This window comes from Neodiprion pinetum, chromosome 7 (assembly GCF_021155775.2).
Source record: "Neodiprion pinetum isolate iyNeoPine1 chromosome 7, iyNeoPine1.2, whole genome shotgun sequence".
Lineage (NCBI taxonomy): Eukaryota > Metazoa > Arthropoda > Insecta > Hymenoptera > Diprionidae > Neodiprion > Neodiprion pinetum.
Genome location: NC_060238.1, coordinates 4493481 through 4514496, shown reverse-complemented (window position 1 = coordinate 4514496; position 21016 = coordinate 4493481). Strand labels below are relative to the sequence as shown.

General features: G+C 36.4%; 2 protein-coding genes across 2 annotated transcripts; one reads left to right on the top strand and one right to left on the bottom strand.

Annotated features, from left to right (window-relative positions):
• Positions 1-4734: 4734 nt before the first annotated feature.
• On the bottom strand, positions 4735-10036 carry LOC124223624 (biorientation of chromosomes in cell division protein 1-like 1). Its single transcript, XM_046635824.2, has 3 exons — positions 9720-10036; positions 5437-9287; positions 4735-4898 (listed from the first exon to the last, which is right to left on the bottom strand). The coding sequence occupies exons 1-3, from the start codon at positions 9852-9854 to the stop codon at positions 4796-4798; spliced, it is 4089 nt and encodes a 1362-aa protein (XP_046491780.1). The 5' UTR covers positions 9855-10036; the 3' UTR covers positions 4735-4795.
• Positions 10037-10926: 890 nt separating this feature from the next.
• Positions 10927-16147, top strand: LOC124223305 (F-box/LRR-repeat protein 18-like). Its single transcript, XM_046635127.2, has 8 exons — positions 10927-11081; positions 11256-11399; positions 11922-12547; positions 12844-13067; positions 13415-13556; positions 14185-14299; positions 14946-15419; positions 15591-16147. Exons 1-8 carry the CDS (start codon positions 11071-11073, stop codon positions 15748-15750), a joined length of 1896 nt encoding a protein of 631 aa, XP_046491083.1. The 5' UTR covers positions 10927-11070; the 3' UTR covers positions 15751-16147.
• Positions 16148-21016: the final 4869 nt, after the last annotated feature.

Here is a 21016-nt window from a genome sequence, read left to right as displayed (position 1 = left end):
TAACAAAAATATGTTGCAACGCAACAGATACTAGGAACTCACACTCTGTCACATTTTTTTTATGCTACCAATTTCTTCGTTGAGTTTTCAAAGTAATTTCACTCCTTGACATTATTCAAGAATCACTTGACATATAACTCGGCAAACACAAAACACAACCACTCTACTGAATAACTAAGATAGAAAAAAAAAAAAAAAAAAAGATAGATAAATGTTTAAAAATTAGTAAGCACGTTCCGTTCCCTGTTACAAAATTTTGTTGACCAGTGTAATTGAAAATAATGCAAACTCATTGTTCCGTTAGTCATTAGTGGACGCTTTTAAACATACACGCGTCACGAGATAATTGTACATTGCGTATAATGAAAACACACGCTTATATCTGCATGTACCTAATCCTACAACGTATACCGGCGTGCATATAATGCAAAAACGTTAGGTAGATAACGCTCTGTAACAACTAGTGTATCAGGAGTCTTGTAATACACTGCGGTACATTTTCATATACAATAAAGCGGTGACAATATTTGTGTATTAATATTACATTCACATATCACGTGTAGTGTATTTAAAATGCATTTAAGTTAACCTCCGTGACAATCATCCAAGGTCACACAACCTACGTTGTGTATACGGTGTAAGCGGCCTCATTCGATTCATTCCCAGGGATTGCTGCCGTATTATCAACGTACAATTGAGGAATTCCCCAAATTTATTATACCGTTATAGGATGATTTTCGATTGTTTTTTTTTTTTTTTTGTTTGTTTCCTAACTTCATCACCCAGTGTTGACAACTCACAGTGGCTACAACTGATATTATCAAGTGAAATTATAATACGGAAATGTCTTTTAATAAACCATGGTGATTATGTTATTTGCACGTATGACGCTTATGTAAGATTTCGAGTGTATTTGATACGGCGACAAGCCGCTTTATTCAATCCTCACAGATGTAAACGAAAATCTAGGCTCTACTACGTAATATCTTCGTAGTAGAGATGGAACTTTCTTCGGTCGGAATTTCTCGGTATAAGTTAGGTGTTATACCTGCGAGGATGAAAAAAGGCAAAAACAAACTTCCCAGAATCGATTATCGAACATGACCTTTAAAATCCTGTTAATCTATAAAGAGAGTGAAGTTTGGCAACGGTTGATTTTTAGGAAAAATCATTATTTCACAAATGTAGGATCGTATCAAATTGAGTAATCTATTATTTTTCAAAAGCAATGTGTATTCAGATATTGGAAGTTAAACTAATATCAAAGTCGTTCTATATTTTTAATACTATCATTTTAGTTTCAATATTACTAACTAAAATTAAACTTACTAACTTCAATCTAGTACAATTTAAAGAATGAATTTTGAGAAAGAAATTTGGAGATATCAAATTCGCTGAGAGTCAGTCACGATCCGAACAAAAAATTACACGTATTTTTCAAGTCGATCAAATTTATGACAGTAACAGAATGGAATGTCTGACAATAGGTATATTACACAGTAAAAATAATAATGTCACCTATTTCTGTACAATATACGACGTCGATTAAAGGATGATGAAACAATTTTAATGCATCAAACTACGTCCTGTAGATTACGGTAATTTCTTGGTGCATTGATTGACGTCGCTTTCGCCGAATTACAACAGATTGCGGGGATTTAAGGAATACCGGAAATGGGAGTTACTGACGGTTATTACTGTAGATTTTTCGCATTCTCGTTGGATATGTTCAAAAGTATTACGTACAACGTATGAATGAAATGCACTATCAACTGAAAATATACGATTACGCAATATTTGTTGAATTATGTATAATTTGTTGAATTTCCTGTTTATCGGTATGGATCGACGTGTAGTTGTTTACGTACAATATAGCACAACGACGTATCCTGTTATTAACTACACCCAAATAGGAAGTGGCAATTTCATCGTTATCGTAAACTTCTCTCTATTATATATATATACACACACCTTTACCGCGATCGGCAGTAAACGTATTACATTTATATATTGCAGTTCGTAAGCTACTGAAAGCAACGTATCACTATGATTCAATTAAAGATTATGTACTTGAGCAGAGGTTGCGAAAGGTTAACATTAAAAGTATCATTATGGTTAGTAGTTTGCTGCCAAGTTATACTGTACACTGCGCCTGTAAGTGCAATGACCTTACCTTTTGCGGTCGATTTCAAGAATCGAGTTCATTATGTTTTCAGAGTATATAATTTTATACAATTTGTTTATAAACTGTTTTACCTACCGAGGGACACAGACGACTAATATTGCCGAAGAAAGTATCATTGTTTAGAATTTAGATTATACATATATAACAGCGTAGCAAATCGCGTTGGCTTGCAAAATTATTGCCCCCCCCCCCCCCCCCATACTTTACTACAATCGTGATCATTGACCAACATAAAAGTTGAGTAAATTTTCCGACATTTTCTAAATATTTACTTTATTTTTTACAAAAATATACACAAATTTATTGTTTGCCAATTTTGTGCATACTTGCGATTTTTTTTCCTCTCTTTTCTGCTTGAAAGTCTCGCTTACTGAAAAAACAATTTTTAACAGATATTTCATACAAAGTAGAGTTATAATTTTAAAGAATTTTTTCGTCATCGACGATATCAAGTGTTTACACCCGCGTTGCAAATCTAGACGGTGCACCAGTTTTTTTTTTTTTTTTGTTTTCAGAATTTTTATACAAATATTATTCTTCTTATAAGCCGTGACCTGGTTTGTCCAATTTGTCGGCAACATTTTCTATTTATTTGTACCACATAATGATCGCTAAAAACCTACACTCCTCATTAGGTTCTTTCATGCAATTGTAGGAACAGCATTATCATTTGCGGTTGTCTGCAGAGAAAAATTCTCTGTAATGTAAGTAGTTCAACGAAACAGATCTGCCGTAGTTGCTTCACAAGAAAATATGGTTATCAGCGGGTGAATAGGGTTTGGGAAATCAGGAGAAAATTATAAATTAATCTTCCAAATACGATTATTAGTTATTTATATAAAATGCAATAATCATACAACAGCAGTAAGTAATCCATATAACGCCTAATATTCGAATATTCGCTAAATACGTTACAAAGAACTTGATTTGCCCGTTGTTATAATTTTTGCCTATGAAATTTTCCAATAAATAAACTCTCTAGTAGTCAAGAACCATTGCTAATAATAGCTCTTTTCTTTTACATTGTTTGTATAAACACATGGATATGTATACGTGTATATACATATATGACATACCTATAACTGCGATGATTTATACATATGCATATATATATATATATATATGCATGTATAAATATATGTACATATAAGTATATACATTCATGCACACACACACACACACTTAAGTATACAATGTATGTACAATGTTGTTTTACATGCATTAGTTATTTACAATGAAAAGGCCTTTAGTGAAGGAATATCAAACTTGGAACTTTCAATGCAAAACGATTAAGTAGTGTTCGATAATTCTGAAAAAAAAGAAAGTTATATTTAATTGCTATGAAATTTTAGTAACAAGAATAATGATTTAAATACATTCTAATTACATTTGAAGATTCATTAAAATGAATCCATTTCAATGTTATTATTGCATCTCTAGATTTTTATATGATGAATTATGAATAAATTTTCTCAGTCTAATCTGTTCTATTTTTATTTTTAATATTAAATCGTGAATCATATATGTACAATAAAGTTAGAGTATCGGGCAAAGCTTGAGGAATCAAGCATTATGCAGAAAATTCAAAATTTATCAAGTTCGGGATATCTTCTTTTTTTCTTTATCAGAGCATTCAATTTTCCGAACTATCGATACAAAGAACAAATTGAAGACAATCTGATCACCTTGGGATCAATATAATTTCTGAGGACAATGTAACTTATTTCAGAGAGTTGAATATCAACTGACAACGATTATTACACGAGATTAGAAATAGTACCTCAATGGTTATCTCAAAGCGTACTTTTGGTAGTTATGTATGATTTTGTGGTCAATGTGTAAAAAAAAAAAGAGGAAAGAAAAATGTGACTTCAAGAAGACTAATAACGAACTATGTTACACTTGGATCAAGATTTAAATGGAAAGATATTTGAAATTGACAAGGTTTCCAGCATCCTTGGAAAATTTGACCACCTCAGAACATTTCGTAGAATTCTGAATAAATATTGGATTGTCGACTTGATTGTACAAGCAGAGATTATAGATTCGAAGAACAAAAATAAGAATATCAATCAGGTTTTCTAGTATTGAATGTTCACTTTGCCACAGACGAATTATTAATATTAAAAGTTTGGATGCGTTGAAGAATTTAAAAACGTCCATACACCGGATGACAGATTATAGTAACTCATTTTCGAAATGATTTGAATCGCTTCAATGGTAAGCCACTCAACTGATGTTGACAAAAAGATAGTAAGTAATTTTACTAATTGAATGATATCGATGATAATTTCATTTATCATCTGTACTCATTCATGTAAAGTAGAATAGAGTAAATCGTGTTGTAAGAATTAAAAGAAAATCAATAGAATGAAACGTGATCTATAAGCTGTAAATTTGCGTAAAATAATTGAGGCGCAACACAAATGATTCTAAAAATAGCACAAAGTGGCTAGTAGTTTTATCAAGATGTGGCTTTTAGAAATGAAAGTGAAGGACACCCAGGACAGTTTCAACCACTCTGTCTTTTCGCTTTGATATTGAATTTTGTACTCTATCCTTGAGTATTGCGTTTCATTAACATCTGACACTAAGTGCTATAAAAGAATGCTATGCCTGGTTGGTTCTTCTACTTCGCCTGGACGAGCTGGAGAAAAAAGGCCTGGGCTTGTAAAGGTCGTCACTTGAGTAACGTTGACTGCTTCTCTGCCGGCTGCAATCATCCAAATCACACTATTTTCAATTACCTATCTATGATTTAATTTTCAGAGGATACTGAGTAATGGAGATTGATTAAAAAAATGTTCGCAGTAATGATAAAAAAATTTTAAAAAAACCCAATTGTTGACCAAGAAAATCGAATTCAATGTACACAACTCTAAATTTCACAAGTATCTATCAGTTTCCAAAGATCACTGTACGAATGGCGGCAATATCAATACAGATTTGTTGTTGAGATTGAAGTTAGCGATGCCAAGTATATAAATTTATTTGAATTTTTATTTTGCTTTGATAGTATTTTGATAAAAAAAGTAGGCTATATTTTTGTCTCGTTTAGACCCAAATAGATTAATCAGGCCACTTTACATTGATATGAATGATCATTTTTGAAGAGATTAATTCGTTGCTGTTAACACAAAAACACTCTACCGGAAAAACTGATGTAAGAGTATTATTGAAGATATGTTGGCAAGTTCGAAAGGTATACAAAAAGTTCCTTTGGTGATTTTCTGTGAAACATTTTACGTTACCTTTTGTCCTCTTTTAGGAGATGAAGCAAATTCTTCTCACTAGTGGCAGACACGTCGCTTTCCGGGCTCAAAGGCATAACAAAGTTCTCTCCATTGGGTAAATTTTGGATCGCGCATATGTTAGCGACAGCTCTATGTTTCTTAGGACGGCCCAGCTTTCGTTTTTTATAAGGACTCGACTCGACCTCTGGCGTCGATTCTTTTATCGTCTGACGAATGTTGTTATTATTCGAACTATTCAATATAATATCCATCAAAGGACTCGTCGATTGTTTCCGCTTTGGCATGGGCGGCGCCATTGTCTTAGGCAATGACGAAACGATTTGACCTCCTAGACTTTCTAAAATCTTTTCAAGAGACTCTGTAGAATTTTGTTGACCTTTACTATCTTCTAGGGCCTCAAACTCGACGGATTTCAAAAATTTTGAAAATCTCACAGCTCTCTCGTTGTCGGCTTCAAAGTACAAACAATGATTATGTTCGTCGTCCGCCGTTGATAATGCAACTTTATCAGTAGTGTCAGCATTTAATTTGTTATATACATTTGAGGACATTGGTTCTTCAGATACTCTGACACCTAGACAATCATCATCGCCTTTTTGTTCGTCATGTATTATTGATTTCACTGAATCTTCTACTATGTCTTTTTTGGATTCCAAACTCTGCAAGACCTTTGCTTCGGCTTCAAATGTATATTTCATCTCCATTAGATTGTTCGCTAATGCATCATTAATTGTCCTGTCAAAAGCAGCTTTCGTAATGCTGGACCTCTTATTCCCCGAGTTGATTACTGTAGTTTCGGACTTAGATCCTGTTTCACTCTGTTTTGGTACATCGACAACATCGTGTACAGTTGCGACGGATGCTTTATTTTGGACACTTGTCATGGATGCCATTGAATCGTTACTATTTTCCACCTGCGTTTTTAATTCTGTTAATTTTCTGTCCGATATCATATCTTCTAACGAACGTCTAATCGATTTCTCCATTTCCGACAACGTGGATTGCTTTTCCAAAACATTCGCCAAATTTTCTTCAGGATTAAAGACTAGCGGATTTTCTAAACTGGATATAGATTGTCGTTCAAGACTGATGTTTATTTCTTTCATCGAAAGATCCGGATAAGGTTCTTCATAGTCGTCGTCGGTGACCTCTATAATTTGAACCCTCTCATCGTCCGGAAGCATAGGAGACTCTTTGTCTTTATCAGTTGCCGGCAATGCTGTAGGCTTATCAGAATGATTAGCCATCTGAAATTTCTCTTTGGCTGCTTCGTATTCTTTCATTCTCTGTTTCTCCATTTTCTTTCTGATTTTCATCAGTTTTTTTGCTTCTTGAAAGTTCTTTGCAAACTTTGGTTTCTTCACCTTGAAGTCATTCGGATTTGGTGCAGAGATATCCGTTTGTAACGGACGTTTTTTCAATGGTAAACTCAGTTCGGCATGCCCTAGTTCTACTCTTTTAGGCATCAAATCTGATTCGATGTAATAGTTGGGTTGGCTAGTTTCATTCTCGTTTGTTATTTTAATCGTCAAAGGTTTCACTCTATTTACGCTTTCCTTATCCTTTTCCATTGATTCAATCGGGGACATGATTTCATCGCTCGGTGAAATATCTACACTATCGGATGTTTCGCTGCTAGAATTGCTCGTCCCGCCCGATTCTTTAGTCAAGCTGCTAGAACCTGTTCTACCCGAATTGGCAATGGAGCTTGAGCTACTCTTCTGCGAATTTTTGCTACTCGATCCATTTGAGCCGTCTCGGTCAGTCGAGCGTCGCTCACTTGGATTCTTCCTCAAACTGAAATGATCGTCTTTTGCTTTTGTTTTCTTATCATTTTTCCTCTTTCGTTCTTTGTTCTGGGAATCGACCTTCGAGTCTTTCTTCGCTTCCAATCGATCATTCTTCTCACAATCTTTACTCTGTGGTTCAGTTTTCAAATCTTTTTTTGTCTCCAATTTCGAATCTCTCCTTGCATCAGATCGCTCATTTCGCTCCAAATCTTTCGTTTGAATATCATTTTTACCTTCTTTCTTTGCCTCAGACTTGTCGCTCTTTTCTGTCGAATCACTTTTTGCATTACTGTAACTTTTACTTCGGCTCTCTTTGCCATCTTTAGACTGCCATTTGTCATCACGCTTCCCTTTGTCCTTTGTTTCGCTTTTAGGGTCTTTGAGTTCGTTGCCTTTGCTCGACGATTTGCTGTCTGTTTTAACGACTGACTTGTCATCATTTTTACTTGCTTTGTCCTCGTGACGACTAGAGTTTTTGGCAGAAGAGCTCCTTGAATCTCGCCGATCTCTTGATGAGTCTTTTCTGTCTCTAGAATCTCTAGTTGATTTAGACTCTTTGGGATCTTTAGCCAGTTTCTCCTTTTCGGTCAACTCTTTTTTCTCTCTTAATTCGCGAATTTTTTCTTTATAAATATCTTTCAAATCCTTTCCAACGCTTTCTTTTTTGTCTGAATCCCTTTTCTCTTCTTTGAGCTTCTCTGCCTCTTTGCCCTTCTCTAAATTCTCTTTGGGTTTTTCAAAACTGTCACGGCTTTTGTCAGACTTTTCCTTGTATTTATCTTTCGAATATTTATCGGTTTTTTCATGCTTAGAACTGCTGTGCGAAGTCTGTTTCTTTCTGTGATCCTTGTCTCGGTCCTTATAAGATTTCAATTCCTTGATATCGTCCTTATCTTTGCTAGACTTTGTCTTTTTAGCATCGCTGTCTTTATATTTATCTTTGGAGTCATTTTTATCCTTGACTCCAGCATCAGTGGAATCTATCGAGGCTTTAATACTTTTTGAATCCTTGCAATCTCGAAGTTCCAGCGACGTTTCCTTACTTTGAATAATTTCCAATAAATTTCTTCCATCCTTGCTGTTACCTTTATTTGATTCAATATCTCGAATTGCTTTGAAATTATCTTTGCTACTTCTAATGTGAACAGATTCCACCGACTTTCCTTTGTTGCTCTCCTCCTTCGAAGCTTCGGGTAACATTGGCGTCGTTGCATGATTGGACAAACCGAAATCAGTGACTATTGACAGTCGAGAATCTGAGGAAACCTTACTCAGTTGAGAGTCGTGATTACTAAAGTCCAAGTTTTCTCTTGAAAAATCATTGGAAAAATCTGGGCTTCGTGATCTATGGCTTGTAAGTTCTGAAATACCCGACAAATGTGAATCATTAGATTCATTAAAATTCATTATATCTATCGGTTCAAACATCGGACTATCCTCTTCTTCCTCTTCAGGTTTATCATCCGATTTTCCAGAAATGTTCAAATTCGAAGAAAAGAGATTTTTGTTAGAATTCTTTGTAGTCCCATCGGATTGATCATTTAAATTTTCAGATTGTCTGTTCGCCGAGTTACAATCGTTTGCCGATTTATCGTTGCTATTTTCGTTACTCTGAATATTTATTTCTGTTTTATTTGCATCTTTCGGTGGTAAATGATCGTTGCTTACAACAGTCGCAGTCAAGTTCGCATCCACAGATTCGAGTGAAACATCTTTCAAGCTGTTCTTGTCCGACTCTGGTGAAACAGGATCCAAATCTTTAGGTAGCAAATCCTTGAGGCTTTTTGTACCATTTTTTTCACGTTCTTTGGGTCGTTCAATCCCAAGAAATTTATGCACCACATCTTCGATTTGCGACATAAATACCGAATAGACTTTTGGGTTAACAACTTGATCGACGATGCGTTCTACTCCAACATCCAAGTAGGCCGCGTCGTGTATGTGCTTTCGTAAGTTTTCTCGCAGTTGATTTTTGTTCATGTCCGGCTTCCATATTTGCTTGCACAGAAATGTATTGACGGAACTTTCGACCCTGGTACGCAAGTTTTGATACGCTGGCTGTAAAAAAGTTAATTGACATTTATTATTCATGCTCCATGACAAGTTTTTGTACGAGGTAGCAGATTGACTACGAATAACAGAGAACGTGACATCTTAACAAGCCAACGAGGTGCAGCGATTCTGCAATTCTTTAATCTGACATACATAATCATTAATTAGGTGTTCGGCATCTATTTACAAAATTAAGTCCAATTTATTTGAAGATATTGCAAACGATGCAACAGGCCAAACGCATTTTTGTCCGCTGTAAATTCGCCATCATATCTTTTTGAGTGATTGAGTAAACCGAGTGAAAGATAACAATTAAAACTTGTAGATGATTGATGTTGAATCTGTATAATAACTCGCTGTTCACCTTGGTCAAGACTCAGTGAATATGGGAATGCATTTTGCTGGGGATGTACTTTATCGTAGAATCAAGCAACGAACCTTTGTGTCAACATCAGCGATGCATTCCTTCCGGAACTGATCGAAAATTCCTTGCGATTTAACTTCCCCAACTATGTGATCAACCAAGCGCGGATCTCCGGCCAAAAGAGTGCTGCCAATATCCACCGCCTCCATCGTCACCTTCCTAATCGGTCAACTGTTCGAACAAGCTTTTTACCCTTTTATTAACCTCGGTAAATCACCGTCCACTCGACCGTGTCACAACAATTCAACAGTCTGTCGCCATATTTATTTATAATGATAAAGTACGGCATGGAACGCAACGCATGCGTAAAGTTCGCCAAGTTCCATGATTTAAAAAGAACTTAGAAGAGGTACCGCTGATGCTGATCCTTCAGCTGAAACTACGCCTACGTCCCAAAGGGAGCAACACTTTCGTATTCCTTATGATGGTGAGGCGTGTCGGTAACCGATCCGCATTTACCGTCCGGCAGCACTCGGTAATCAAGTGCGCGTTTATCATAGCGAATGGCCACTGCAGTTGTTGAAAGTGAACAAGTAACGTGAAAATCTTTATGATTTATTCAACAGATGAATAACATTGTATTGTTAATGATTGCTATGCTTTCTTAATATGAATTTTTTTGAGCCCTTGATTAAAGATTTATAAGCAGATAAAAAAACATGTGTGTGGTAATCACGCGCAATAGAAGTGAAACTTCTGAAATCTATGAGTGATTTACCGTGAGTTACAAAAAAAAAAAGCCTCTTTGATTAGCTTATATTTAAACAATGAGGCTGAGAGAATGAGAAAGAGAAGAGAAGAATTACACAAATGAGGTTAGGGAAAATTAGCGATTTTCAGTTTTTATTTGAAATATTAAACATGCAATTTGTAAGTTTTTGTGTTAGGGCACAAAAGAGTGGGGGTACCAAGATCCACTCAAAGGAAAGAGACCGATGATAGGTGTATGTTGGGGGTTTCAAAACATAGCATTTCATAACATTCTGTAGTTACCTAAAGAAGTTTCACTTCAAAATTATAACGCAGATGTTTACAAACCCATAAACTTGTGATCAGCTGCCTGTAAAACAGTGCAACCAGTCGAAGTAGACCATTGGTTAAAATATTGGAATGCTACGTTTCGCGGTAAAGCTTATGCCGAAATAGCGTCTTGTCATTGGTTAGCCAAGGATCAAAACAATCGGCTACCGGCTCGTTTCAAAGTGACCAGTCTGAAATTGGCGAGACAGAGCTCAGCAGGTATTCTGTTTGGTTTTCGCACTAATAACTGCCTGTGACGAGACGAGTATGTGAACGTAATCGTGCTCGAGTGAAATTATTGTTTTTAATGTTAGACGCGGTCCAAAACGGACTTTAGACGTGAAAATGAGTTGCAGGTATGTGCGTGAAGAGAGCCGATTAATGATTCAATGCACTCGCGACGGTTTATGTGTGAGAATTGATCTTAGAAAATTAGTGGATGACATTTGTTTCAACGTCGGAATATGTGACTATTAGGCGTAGGTTTTTGATCGACTTTGATGAAATGATTATTTAGTTTCTTTTTTCAGGACGGAAGTTTGGAACATTTTATATCTTCCAGACGAAATTTTAATGAAAATTATTTCAAGCTTAAATATCCGAGAGAGGTTGCCTCTGGCATATTCCTGTAGGAGACTTCATACACTTGTGTTGAATGACAAACGGGCGTTGAGGTGAGTAAAATGTGCATGCAATTTTGGCTACAGAATATTTTTTCTTACATCACTTGTACGTTTATTTGCGTACCTGAATCGGTCGTCATTACTCTAAGGGGATGCTATGGTCGATTTCAACGTTGAGGTACATACCTCCAAATATCAAAGCCCACGTATCTCAAACGCGAAAAAGGGCTTAATGGCTCCATTCTGTACGCAATTCTGAACACAAACACTTCAATACATTTTCATTTGACACAGAAATTAAGAAATGGCATGATTTCTACGAATTTGCTATCACGATTTTCCATGAAATTTCTTTATTTTTGTTTCAAATGAAAATGTGTTGGAGTGTTTTTGTTCAGAATTGTGTGTAGAATGGGGCTGTCAAGGCCTCTTGCACATTTGAGATTCATGGATTTCGATATTTGGCCATACATACGTTTAATGTGTTTAATCTCTAAGATGTAAATATTACATAATAAGAAGGTATGAGTTTTGTGTGAATGTGAGTTTTAAAAGATTTTTTTTTATTTTCAGGAATTTAGACTTCTCCAAAGATGGATATCTCACAACAGAATCAGATGTGAACTCATATGTCTTCAACAAACAGATATGTCAACATATACGGCGCTTGAATGTTGCAGGCATGTACTGCCCAGAGCCAGAGGAGATATTGAAAAGTATCTCCGAGGCAAAAAATCTCATCGAACTCGACATGTCAACTGTTCAATTTCAAGATTGCAAGCAATTTTTCAATCTGTTGCACTCTTTAGAGAGGCTGAAAAAAATATCTATCACTTGGCCGACTGAATGTAAAAACGAAATACTGTATCACGTAATATTGGTAGAATCATTAAGAAGACTTACCCACTTGTCCATAAGATTGTGCAATGTAAATGACAAGTGGCACCTCATCAGGTCGTTCAACGGAATAATTCATTTGGAAGAACTCCGTTTGGTACAGACATACTTTACTTTAGACTCTGAATGTCAATGTATTTGGCTAAGAATACCAAAAATCATGCACAAACTCCGATTAATAGCATGTATTGGATGTGATACGGATTGTCTTGAACAAATCATCTTAGCTATGGTGCCAAACCCTGAACGATGGATAAGGCTTAGTAAAGGTGATTTCGGAAACACGCGTTACTTTTACTACGGTACGTATCCAAATTACTGTACTTGATGTACGACAAGAGCTATCTTGAAAACTCATTTGAAATCTCGGCAATAGTTCTCCGAACTGCAGGAAAAGTACAATCAATTCAATCGAAATTTCAAAGGAGAGGGGTTCAGGATTGATCCAAGATTATTTGAATATTGCACATTCATAATTAAATTTATTGTAAAGTACAAACTTGTTGTTGATATGTGATCTACCAATTTGGCAAATAGGCCAACACATACTCACATACTCATGATCCGATTCTATTGAATGACTTTTCGTTTTTCACAGAAAATGACATTAAAATTTCTAAGTACCTAAGCGAGAACATTATTCACACTGCTTCTGCTTGGGAAACTGTGCGAACGATGTCGAAAGTTGAAAAGTGCATAAGTTTTGAAACCATACTGGAGGAATTGATGAGGATTTCCAAACATACAATCTTGAACAGGAACTGCTTTCTGTCTAAAAATAACGGTCCAGATCAGTTCTTGCCAAGAATTCAGGATGTAAAGGTAAAGTTATAAGTTTCGGACTCGTTGAAAATAAACCTTGTCAATTAATTACAAAAAGTAGTGCAAATGAATCAAAGGCTTAATGATGACTGATAGAGATGTCCAGTAAAATTTGTGTAATACAATCTATTGCGTGAAAAACTGTAATCAACAGCACAAAAATATTTATTATTCGCATTTTGAGTAATTTTTTTCGATCACAATGAAACCTCCGCTACTTTGGCTGTAACAGATATTATTTTTACTTGCATTGACAAGAAAAATTATTATTTTCATCCATGATCTCTTGAATCACTTTATTTTTTTCGTACTATGATTTGGTAATTGAAACCTTCTAAACATTACAGCTCTTGCTTGAAAATCCAAGCCAACCAATTTATTACATGAACGTGAACCAGAGCATAGAGCAGAATTCCCAGCTGTATTTGGTATTATTAATGTTTCCAAGTTTGACGGAACTTGTTTTGTCCAACATAATAATAAGTAATCGTAAGTAGCTCACTTCCATTGTGTGAATAATTATATTTAAATATTTACATGGCTTTTTTCAAACTGAATTTTAAGTAATCTTTGTTATATTCGAAAATACTCCAATGATGATACACTTCAATTACAGGAGCCTGGTAATTTGTCAAATTGAAAATGCTCCTTCTCAACTAGTTGAAATGAATTGAAAGATTGAATCACGTTTGATCTATCAACGTAAAGATAAAGATTCAAAGATACTTCACTTATTGACCGCTGAAATTTATCTCCTGATTCTTTTACAGTGACTTAAATGATGAATTTCACTAGTATTCGCATCCATTTTTTATACTTTTCCGCATAGACTTGACTTTCAGTCACGTGATTCAGTTTGTCAGAATATATTGGAATGGAATATAAAAAAATTATACAACAAAGGAAAAAAAGCGTGCTACTGATAGTGGCTTCTGTGACTGAAAGGGTTAAATGGTCTGAAAAGTTCTGAGTGTTGTGACCATGCCATTGTTAACTTTAGCTAGTGCTATGATACTTGAAAACTTGACTTAGAGAAATAATATTCTCCTTTTTTTATAATTTATTTTCATGCCATCATGGTCGACTTTGGGGTCCTTATCAAAATTGATGATAACAGGTATGAAGCGAAAATATAAAGATTCTGAGGACGAGGATTTAGAACCAGAAACTTCATGTTTCCATGCAATAGTGGAAAATACTCCAAATGTAAAAGCATTGACGATAAATGCTGGGTAATTAATGTTGACTAAACAGATAATTTAAAGTAGTAGCAGTAGCCAATGTTACCATGAATAACACTTCTCGACTCTCATGAATTTTGACGTTTTCGATATTTGCATTTTTATTCTGTACACGAGCGTTAGTTGAATTCGTGAACTAAATATCAAAGGGTGAAAAGGTATTTTTTGAAACTGTACTACAAAGCTGATTCCAATAATAACGTTAGATCATTTTCAACTGCGCTTAAATTTATAAGGGAAACACTGTTTTGAGATCTTGGATTAGAATGGATTAGTAAAATATTATCGTGAAATCTACATCATTTGAACTCCACAATCATTTTGGGCAATGGTTGCATATCAGTATAAATTCTGTCTTATGTCAAACGAAATTAGAATTATTAGAGATGAAGTATGATTTAACTTTCATCAAAGTCCTAGATAAAAAAAATGCAGTTTGCGAAAGTCATTTATACATGTGGCAAAAAATCGCTGATTCTGATCCTGCAAATGGGGAACATGGCGCATTTATCGTGTGTACTCAACAATTCTCACTTTTATTATCATTTTGATTTTAGTCTACATTGTAATTTGGTACCTATATAAAATAAACGTGAAATACATGAGAACATTTCACTAATATATGTTATAATTTCAGAATACTAGAGGACGCACAATTGTGGGATCTGGCCGCGCTTCGCATGATCGCAGGTTGGAGACACCTTACAAGTTTGCACCTGGTGAAAATCCCGATCAAAAATGGTCATTTCCTCGTGGAAATAGCCGCACAGTGTAAAAATTTAGAGAAATTAAGGCTAGTAAATTTGGGGCCGCAACCAACCTGCTGTTACACAAAAGAGTTGATGCAAATGCTGACATTTTGCCACAACTTGAAAGACTTCTCGATTGAACAGAGCAACTTGTGTCAAATACCTCGTTTATTCGAAACTCTCTCCAAAAATCTCAAGCTCAGAAGAGTTTGTCTCAAAAGCTTGGGCAGATCAAGAAAGTCACCAAACTTGATACCTTTCATTGAAAAGTTAATACGATCTCGTGAACTGGTATTGTTTGTGTGCCAATATAAAGGGTTGGCTGATGATGCTTGTGATGAATTGAAATCGACTTTACAGAGGTGATGACAGCAATTTTTTGGACATTTGATATAATTCAAATACTCTGTTTGATACATTTTTTTAAATTTATTAATTTATTTGACGGGACAAGTCCAATTATCAATGTTAAAGTTATGGGCTTGAATAATATGTGGTATATTTATGAACTAATATTATCCTTTTTTTTACAGTTTAAAGGTTGAATTAAGTCGCCCGAGTTTCCAGTTTGATGTCATTAAATGCAGCGGTCCTGGCAAAAATCACGTTCTCAACTTTGATCTTCATCACTGTCACAAAGATTTACTACTTCCGTTCACCTATGTCGACTCGCTATACCGCCTAAATAGTTGAAGGAATTCTTAATTATATATCTTTATTATTATTTGTCATTAGTTGTCAGGAAAAAAATGTACCAATCATTTTTGGATGTTGTATAGTAAATTAGAGGTACTTGTCAATTTATTTAATGCCAAAATAACATCTTAACTTTATATCCATTTCATAACTGTGTTTTTTTCCGTTATCTTAAAATTTTCTCTATTCTTTTTTTTCTTTCTAATTGCAAAAATCATGATCAATTTCTTTGTTAATCTACAAGAAAGGCTTCTTTACATTTCTCAGAAGTTACCTAGCGTGTCGGATTTAAACCTGTTCACTTTAAAATGAAAATATTGACTCAGAGTGCCTTTATTTAAGTGAAAAAATACTTATTCGACGGTTTTGAGATATTTTGGGCATGTTTCAGGAATTGAATTTTTTCTTCCAATTTTGCGTATTTCTTGAAATGTGAGAATAATTCTACAAAATAAATAGCGGTAATCAATTTTTCAGGATATTTTACTCCTATTTCGTATCCTTGACAACTATTTAATATGCTGTGTATCTCGGAAAAATCGTAAAAAACGAAAATCAAAATTGTACACTATAGTGTGCACAAAAAAAAAAAAAACGAATCTGTCAACATTGTGACCGATCAAGTTGGTAAGTGTAGGGCACTGCTGAGCGACCGTCACGTATTGCGCAATTGTTAGGCGGGAGATGTAACAAGTGACGCTACACCGACACTGTTGCTAGTCGGTGGCGTGATGAGCTTCCGAGAAGTGCAAAAAAAAGTACGCCACGGCGGGGGGAGGATTGCAGTCGCCGGCCTTCTCAGCGCAGTGACCAGGCTCTACCCCTAAATTAAATCCGCGGATCGCGTTCGATGGTTAATCATGCAGCGAACCCCGAAGATCACGGAGCCCGGCAAATAGAAAGATTGGCATTGGAGAGTCCATCACTGCTACAAGGTACGTTTGGTTCTCTTTGTGTGATCGTATCAAACCTGATGAAAGATTCGAATCGCGATCAAAACCAGGTTCTGACTGCTACTTTTCGCGGGGCGAAACAGGCCTGATTAGCTGTCGTGACACTTCTAAATGGTCGTTTAATGGCCTAGATATTGCACAGGATGATCCATTTATTAACGAGACTCATTTCGATCAACCTCACGTAATATACTCATCCGTCTGATTCAACTACGAACGTATTTCGTTTGGAGTTGGCCGTGATTGTTAGCATTGTTTGCAAGATGTATACAATGTTGGTTTGATAGGTAGTTCGAAAATAGCAAAATACAATGTATCGTTCGGATTTAGCTGGCAACAAATCGTCTCGTGTTATTTGTCGTTTAATTCATCATTCTGATATGTGCAAGAAAAATCTAAAAAGCGTCATTCTCATTTTTTCTCAATATGGCTGCTCGGAATTGAGCGGCAAGTCGAGAAAAAAAACACTGCACAGTAGCATCGCGGATGGGTTCAATTTCCGCCAATCAGAAACCGGCGGGAGGAGGCAACTCTCCGATTGGTCTGATATTCAAATATTTCTACTTCTCGATTCGTCAGCGTCAACCGTCACCGAATTCTCGGAACAAGCAGTTGCTACGCGAGCTTCGAATTTTCTGAGACTTCTATTCGCAGTCGCAGTTGAGTGAGTGTCAGTCCAACATTTGCTTGCATTAAAAGAATTGCTACGATCTACGAAATAATGTAGTGGCGAATGACGAATGACGATATAACAACTATGGTAAATATTCGTTGTAATTCGCGTATGTGAGTGAAAAAAAGTTTTGGTGTCAGTTGTTACGAATTGCATTTATTATCGAGTCAGACAATTTTGACGTCTGTGTTCATCTGTTATGGTAAGTTTATCAAAATATCGTTTAAAAGCAGAGTTGTGGTGTAGGTTGTGAGATTTTCTTCGAATTACTCCGTAGGTTCAGTTTTATTACGGAATTTTATGGCAAGCCGATTCGCGATCCATTGTTTTACATCGTGTACTGTCGCGGAGGATAGTTATCAGACATCAGTCGGAAAATAGCAAAATACAGTGATAATTTTCTAGTTGACAGTTTGATCGATATAATTAACGACAACTCAATTTATCGTTCGGATATATCAAGAAAAATGTAAAAAGCGTCATTCACATTTTTTCTCAATATGGCTGCGCCCGATTTGAGCGGCAAGTCGAGAAAAAAAAAACACAGTGCGGTACATTGCGGCAGGGTTCAATTTCCGCCAATCAGAAACCGGCGGGAGAAGGCGAGTCTCCGATTGGTCCGATACTCAAATATTTCTACTTCTCAATTCGTCAGCGTCATCCGTCACCGAATTCTCAGAACAGACAGTTGCTACGCGAGCTTCGAATTTTCTGGGACTTCTATTCGCAGTCGCCGTTGAGTGAGTTTCAATCCAACATTTGTTTGCACGAAGAGAATTGCTACGATCTACGTAGTAATCGAGTGGCGAATTACCAATCACTATATTAAGAATGAAGTGAATATTCGTTGCAATTTGCGTACGTGAGTGAGAAAGAGTGTTGGCGTCGGTTGTTACGAATAGCGGTTATCATCGAGTAAGACTATTTTGACGCCTGTATTCATTGGTGATGGCATAAGTTTATCAGAATATTGTTTGAAAGTAGAATTGTGGTGTAGGCTGCGAGATTTTCTTCGAATTTGGAAATAGGTTCAGTTTTCTTTCAAAATTTTATGGCCAGTCGATTCGCGATCCACTGTTTTACAGCGTGTACTGTGGTGGAGAAAAAAATTTATCAGACGAGTGTTTGGATGCTTCGAGCCAATTTTCCGTACTTTTCCACGCCTTGTTGAATAATGCAACCTGTAATTACGATGTAGTGTTCACCTGAGATGGAAAGCGATCGCACATCGTTCATCCCTCACATTATTATTATATTTTTATTTGAATTTGTAGAGAATTTTACGACGCGGTGTACCCATTGACATTGGAGATTCAATACGCTAACAAAATCTTGTTCCAACTTACAGAGACGACCTGCAGCTACAACAGCAGTCATGGTTTGAACTGGACAGAATTGTATTCATTCATCAGACGAGCATACAGAACAAACGTCGAAGGTGTACCGAATGCCTCTCCGTGAAGATAAACAGGTACGTCATCCATATGATTCTTTCTTGCCGGTTATATTTTCATGGCCAAATGATACCGTTTTTCTTATGGATTTTTATGGCCAGTCGATGTTGCGGAGACAAAGTTTTATCAGACAACTGTTCGGATACCTCGAGCTAATTTTTCCGTACCTTTGCACGCCTTGTTGAATAATGCAACCTGAAATTACGATGTACTGTTCACCTGAAATGGAAAGCGATCGCACATCGTTCATCTCTCACGTTATCATTATATTTTTGTTTGAATTTGTAGAGAATTTTACGACGCGGTTCACCCATTGACATTGGAGATTCAATAAACTAACGGAATCTTGTTCCAACTGACAGAGACGACCTGCGGTTACATCAGCAGTCTTGGTTTAAACTGGACAGAATTGTATTCATTCATCAGACGAACATACAGAACAGACGTCGAAGGTGTTCCGATTGCCTCTCCACGAAGATGAACAGGTACGTCATCGATATGATTCTTACTTGCCAGGTATCTTTTCAACGTCTACTGATTTCGTTTCTCTTACGGAATTTTATGGCCTGTCGATCTTGCAGAAAAAAAAAAATTATCAGACAACTGTTCGGATATGTCGCGCTAGTTTTTCGTATCTTTTCACCCGCCGTTAAATGATGCAGCCTGAAATTACAATGTAGTGTTTACCTGAAATGGAGATCGATCGAACATTATTTGTTCCGCTCGTATAGCATTCTAGTTTCGTTTATATTCGGGGTGAATTTTACAACGCGGTGTATCGGTTGAGGTTTCAGATCGAATACACTAATCAAATATTGTCAAAACTTACAGAAACGACATGCAGTTATATCCTCAGTCATGGTCATAAATGGACAGAATTGTATTCCTTCATCGGACGAGCATACGAAACGAACGTCCTAGTTGCGCCGAATGCCTCTCCATGATGATAAACAGGTACGACATCGATATGATTCTGACTTGCCAGGTATCTTTTCATCGTCTACTGATTTCGTTTCTCTTACGGAATTTTATGGCCTGTCGATGTTGCAGAGAAAAAAAATTATCGGACAACTGTTCGGATATGTCGAGCTAGTTTTTCGTATCTTTTCACGCGCCGTTAAATAATGCAACCTGAAATTACAATGTAGTGTTTATCTGAAATGGAAACCGATCGCACATAATTCATTCTGTTCATACAGCGATCCAGTTTTGTTTGTATTCCGGGTGAATTTCACATCGTTACAACATGAGGGTATCCATTGATGTTGTAGATTGAATACACTAACAAAGTATCGTTCCAACTTACAGAACCGACCTGCAGTTATATCGTCAGTCATTGTCATAAACGGACCGAATTGTTTTCCTTCATCAGACGAGCATACAGAACAAACGTCGAAGGTGCACAGACTGCTTCTCCACGAGGATAAGCAGGTACGTTTTCGATTCGATTCTTGCCGGCTATATTTTCATGGTCGACTGATACCGATTTTCTTACGGATTTTCATGGCCGGTCGATGTTGCAGACAAAATATTATCAGACAACTGTTCGTATACCTCGAGCAAGTTTTTCGTACCTTTTCACGCTTCGATGAATAATGCAACCTGAAACCACGGTGTAGAATTTATCTGAGATGGAAAGCGATCGCACATCATTCATCCCTCACTTTATCATTATATTTTTGTTTCAATTTGTAGTGAATTTTACGATGCGGTGTACTCGTTGATGATGCAGTTTGAATACACTTACAAAATATCGCACCGAATTACGGAATTCAACTGCAGTTATAACGTCAGTCATGGTTATAAATGGACTGAATTGCGTTCCTTGATCGGACGAACATACAGAAGGAACGTCGCTGCTGCACCGACTGATTCTTCATGGGGAAATATAGGTACGCTATCGTTACGATTTTTACTTACCAGCTGTCTATTCATAATCTCCTCACTCCGTTCTGAACTACATCTGATTTTCAATTCTGTGTACTCACGCGTGCTTCTGTCTTTCATTTGTACACTCTGCAGATCATTCTTTCGAAGTTACAATTATTTTCGATACACGCAGCGGCGCGGCGTGTGCTTACATAAAATCCGAATTTATCGTGTGATTTAACATGCGTATTCTCTTACACTTCAGCGCAACGAGCACGCATGCAATCCTGAAGCTGTCCAATAAGATGATGCGA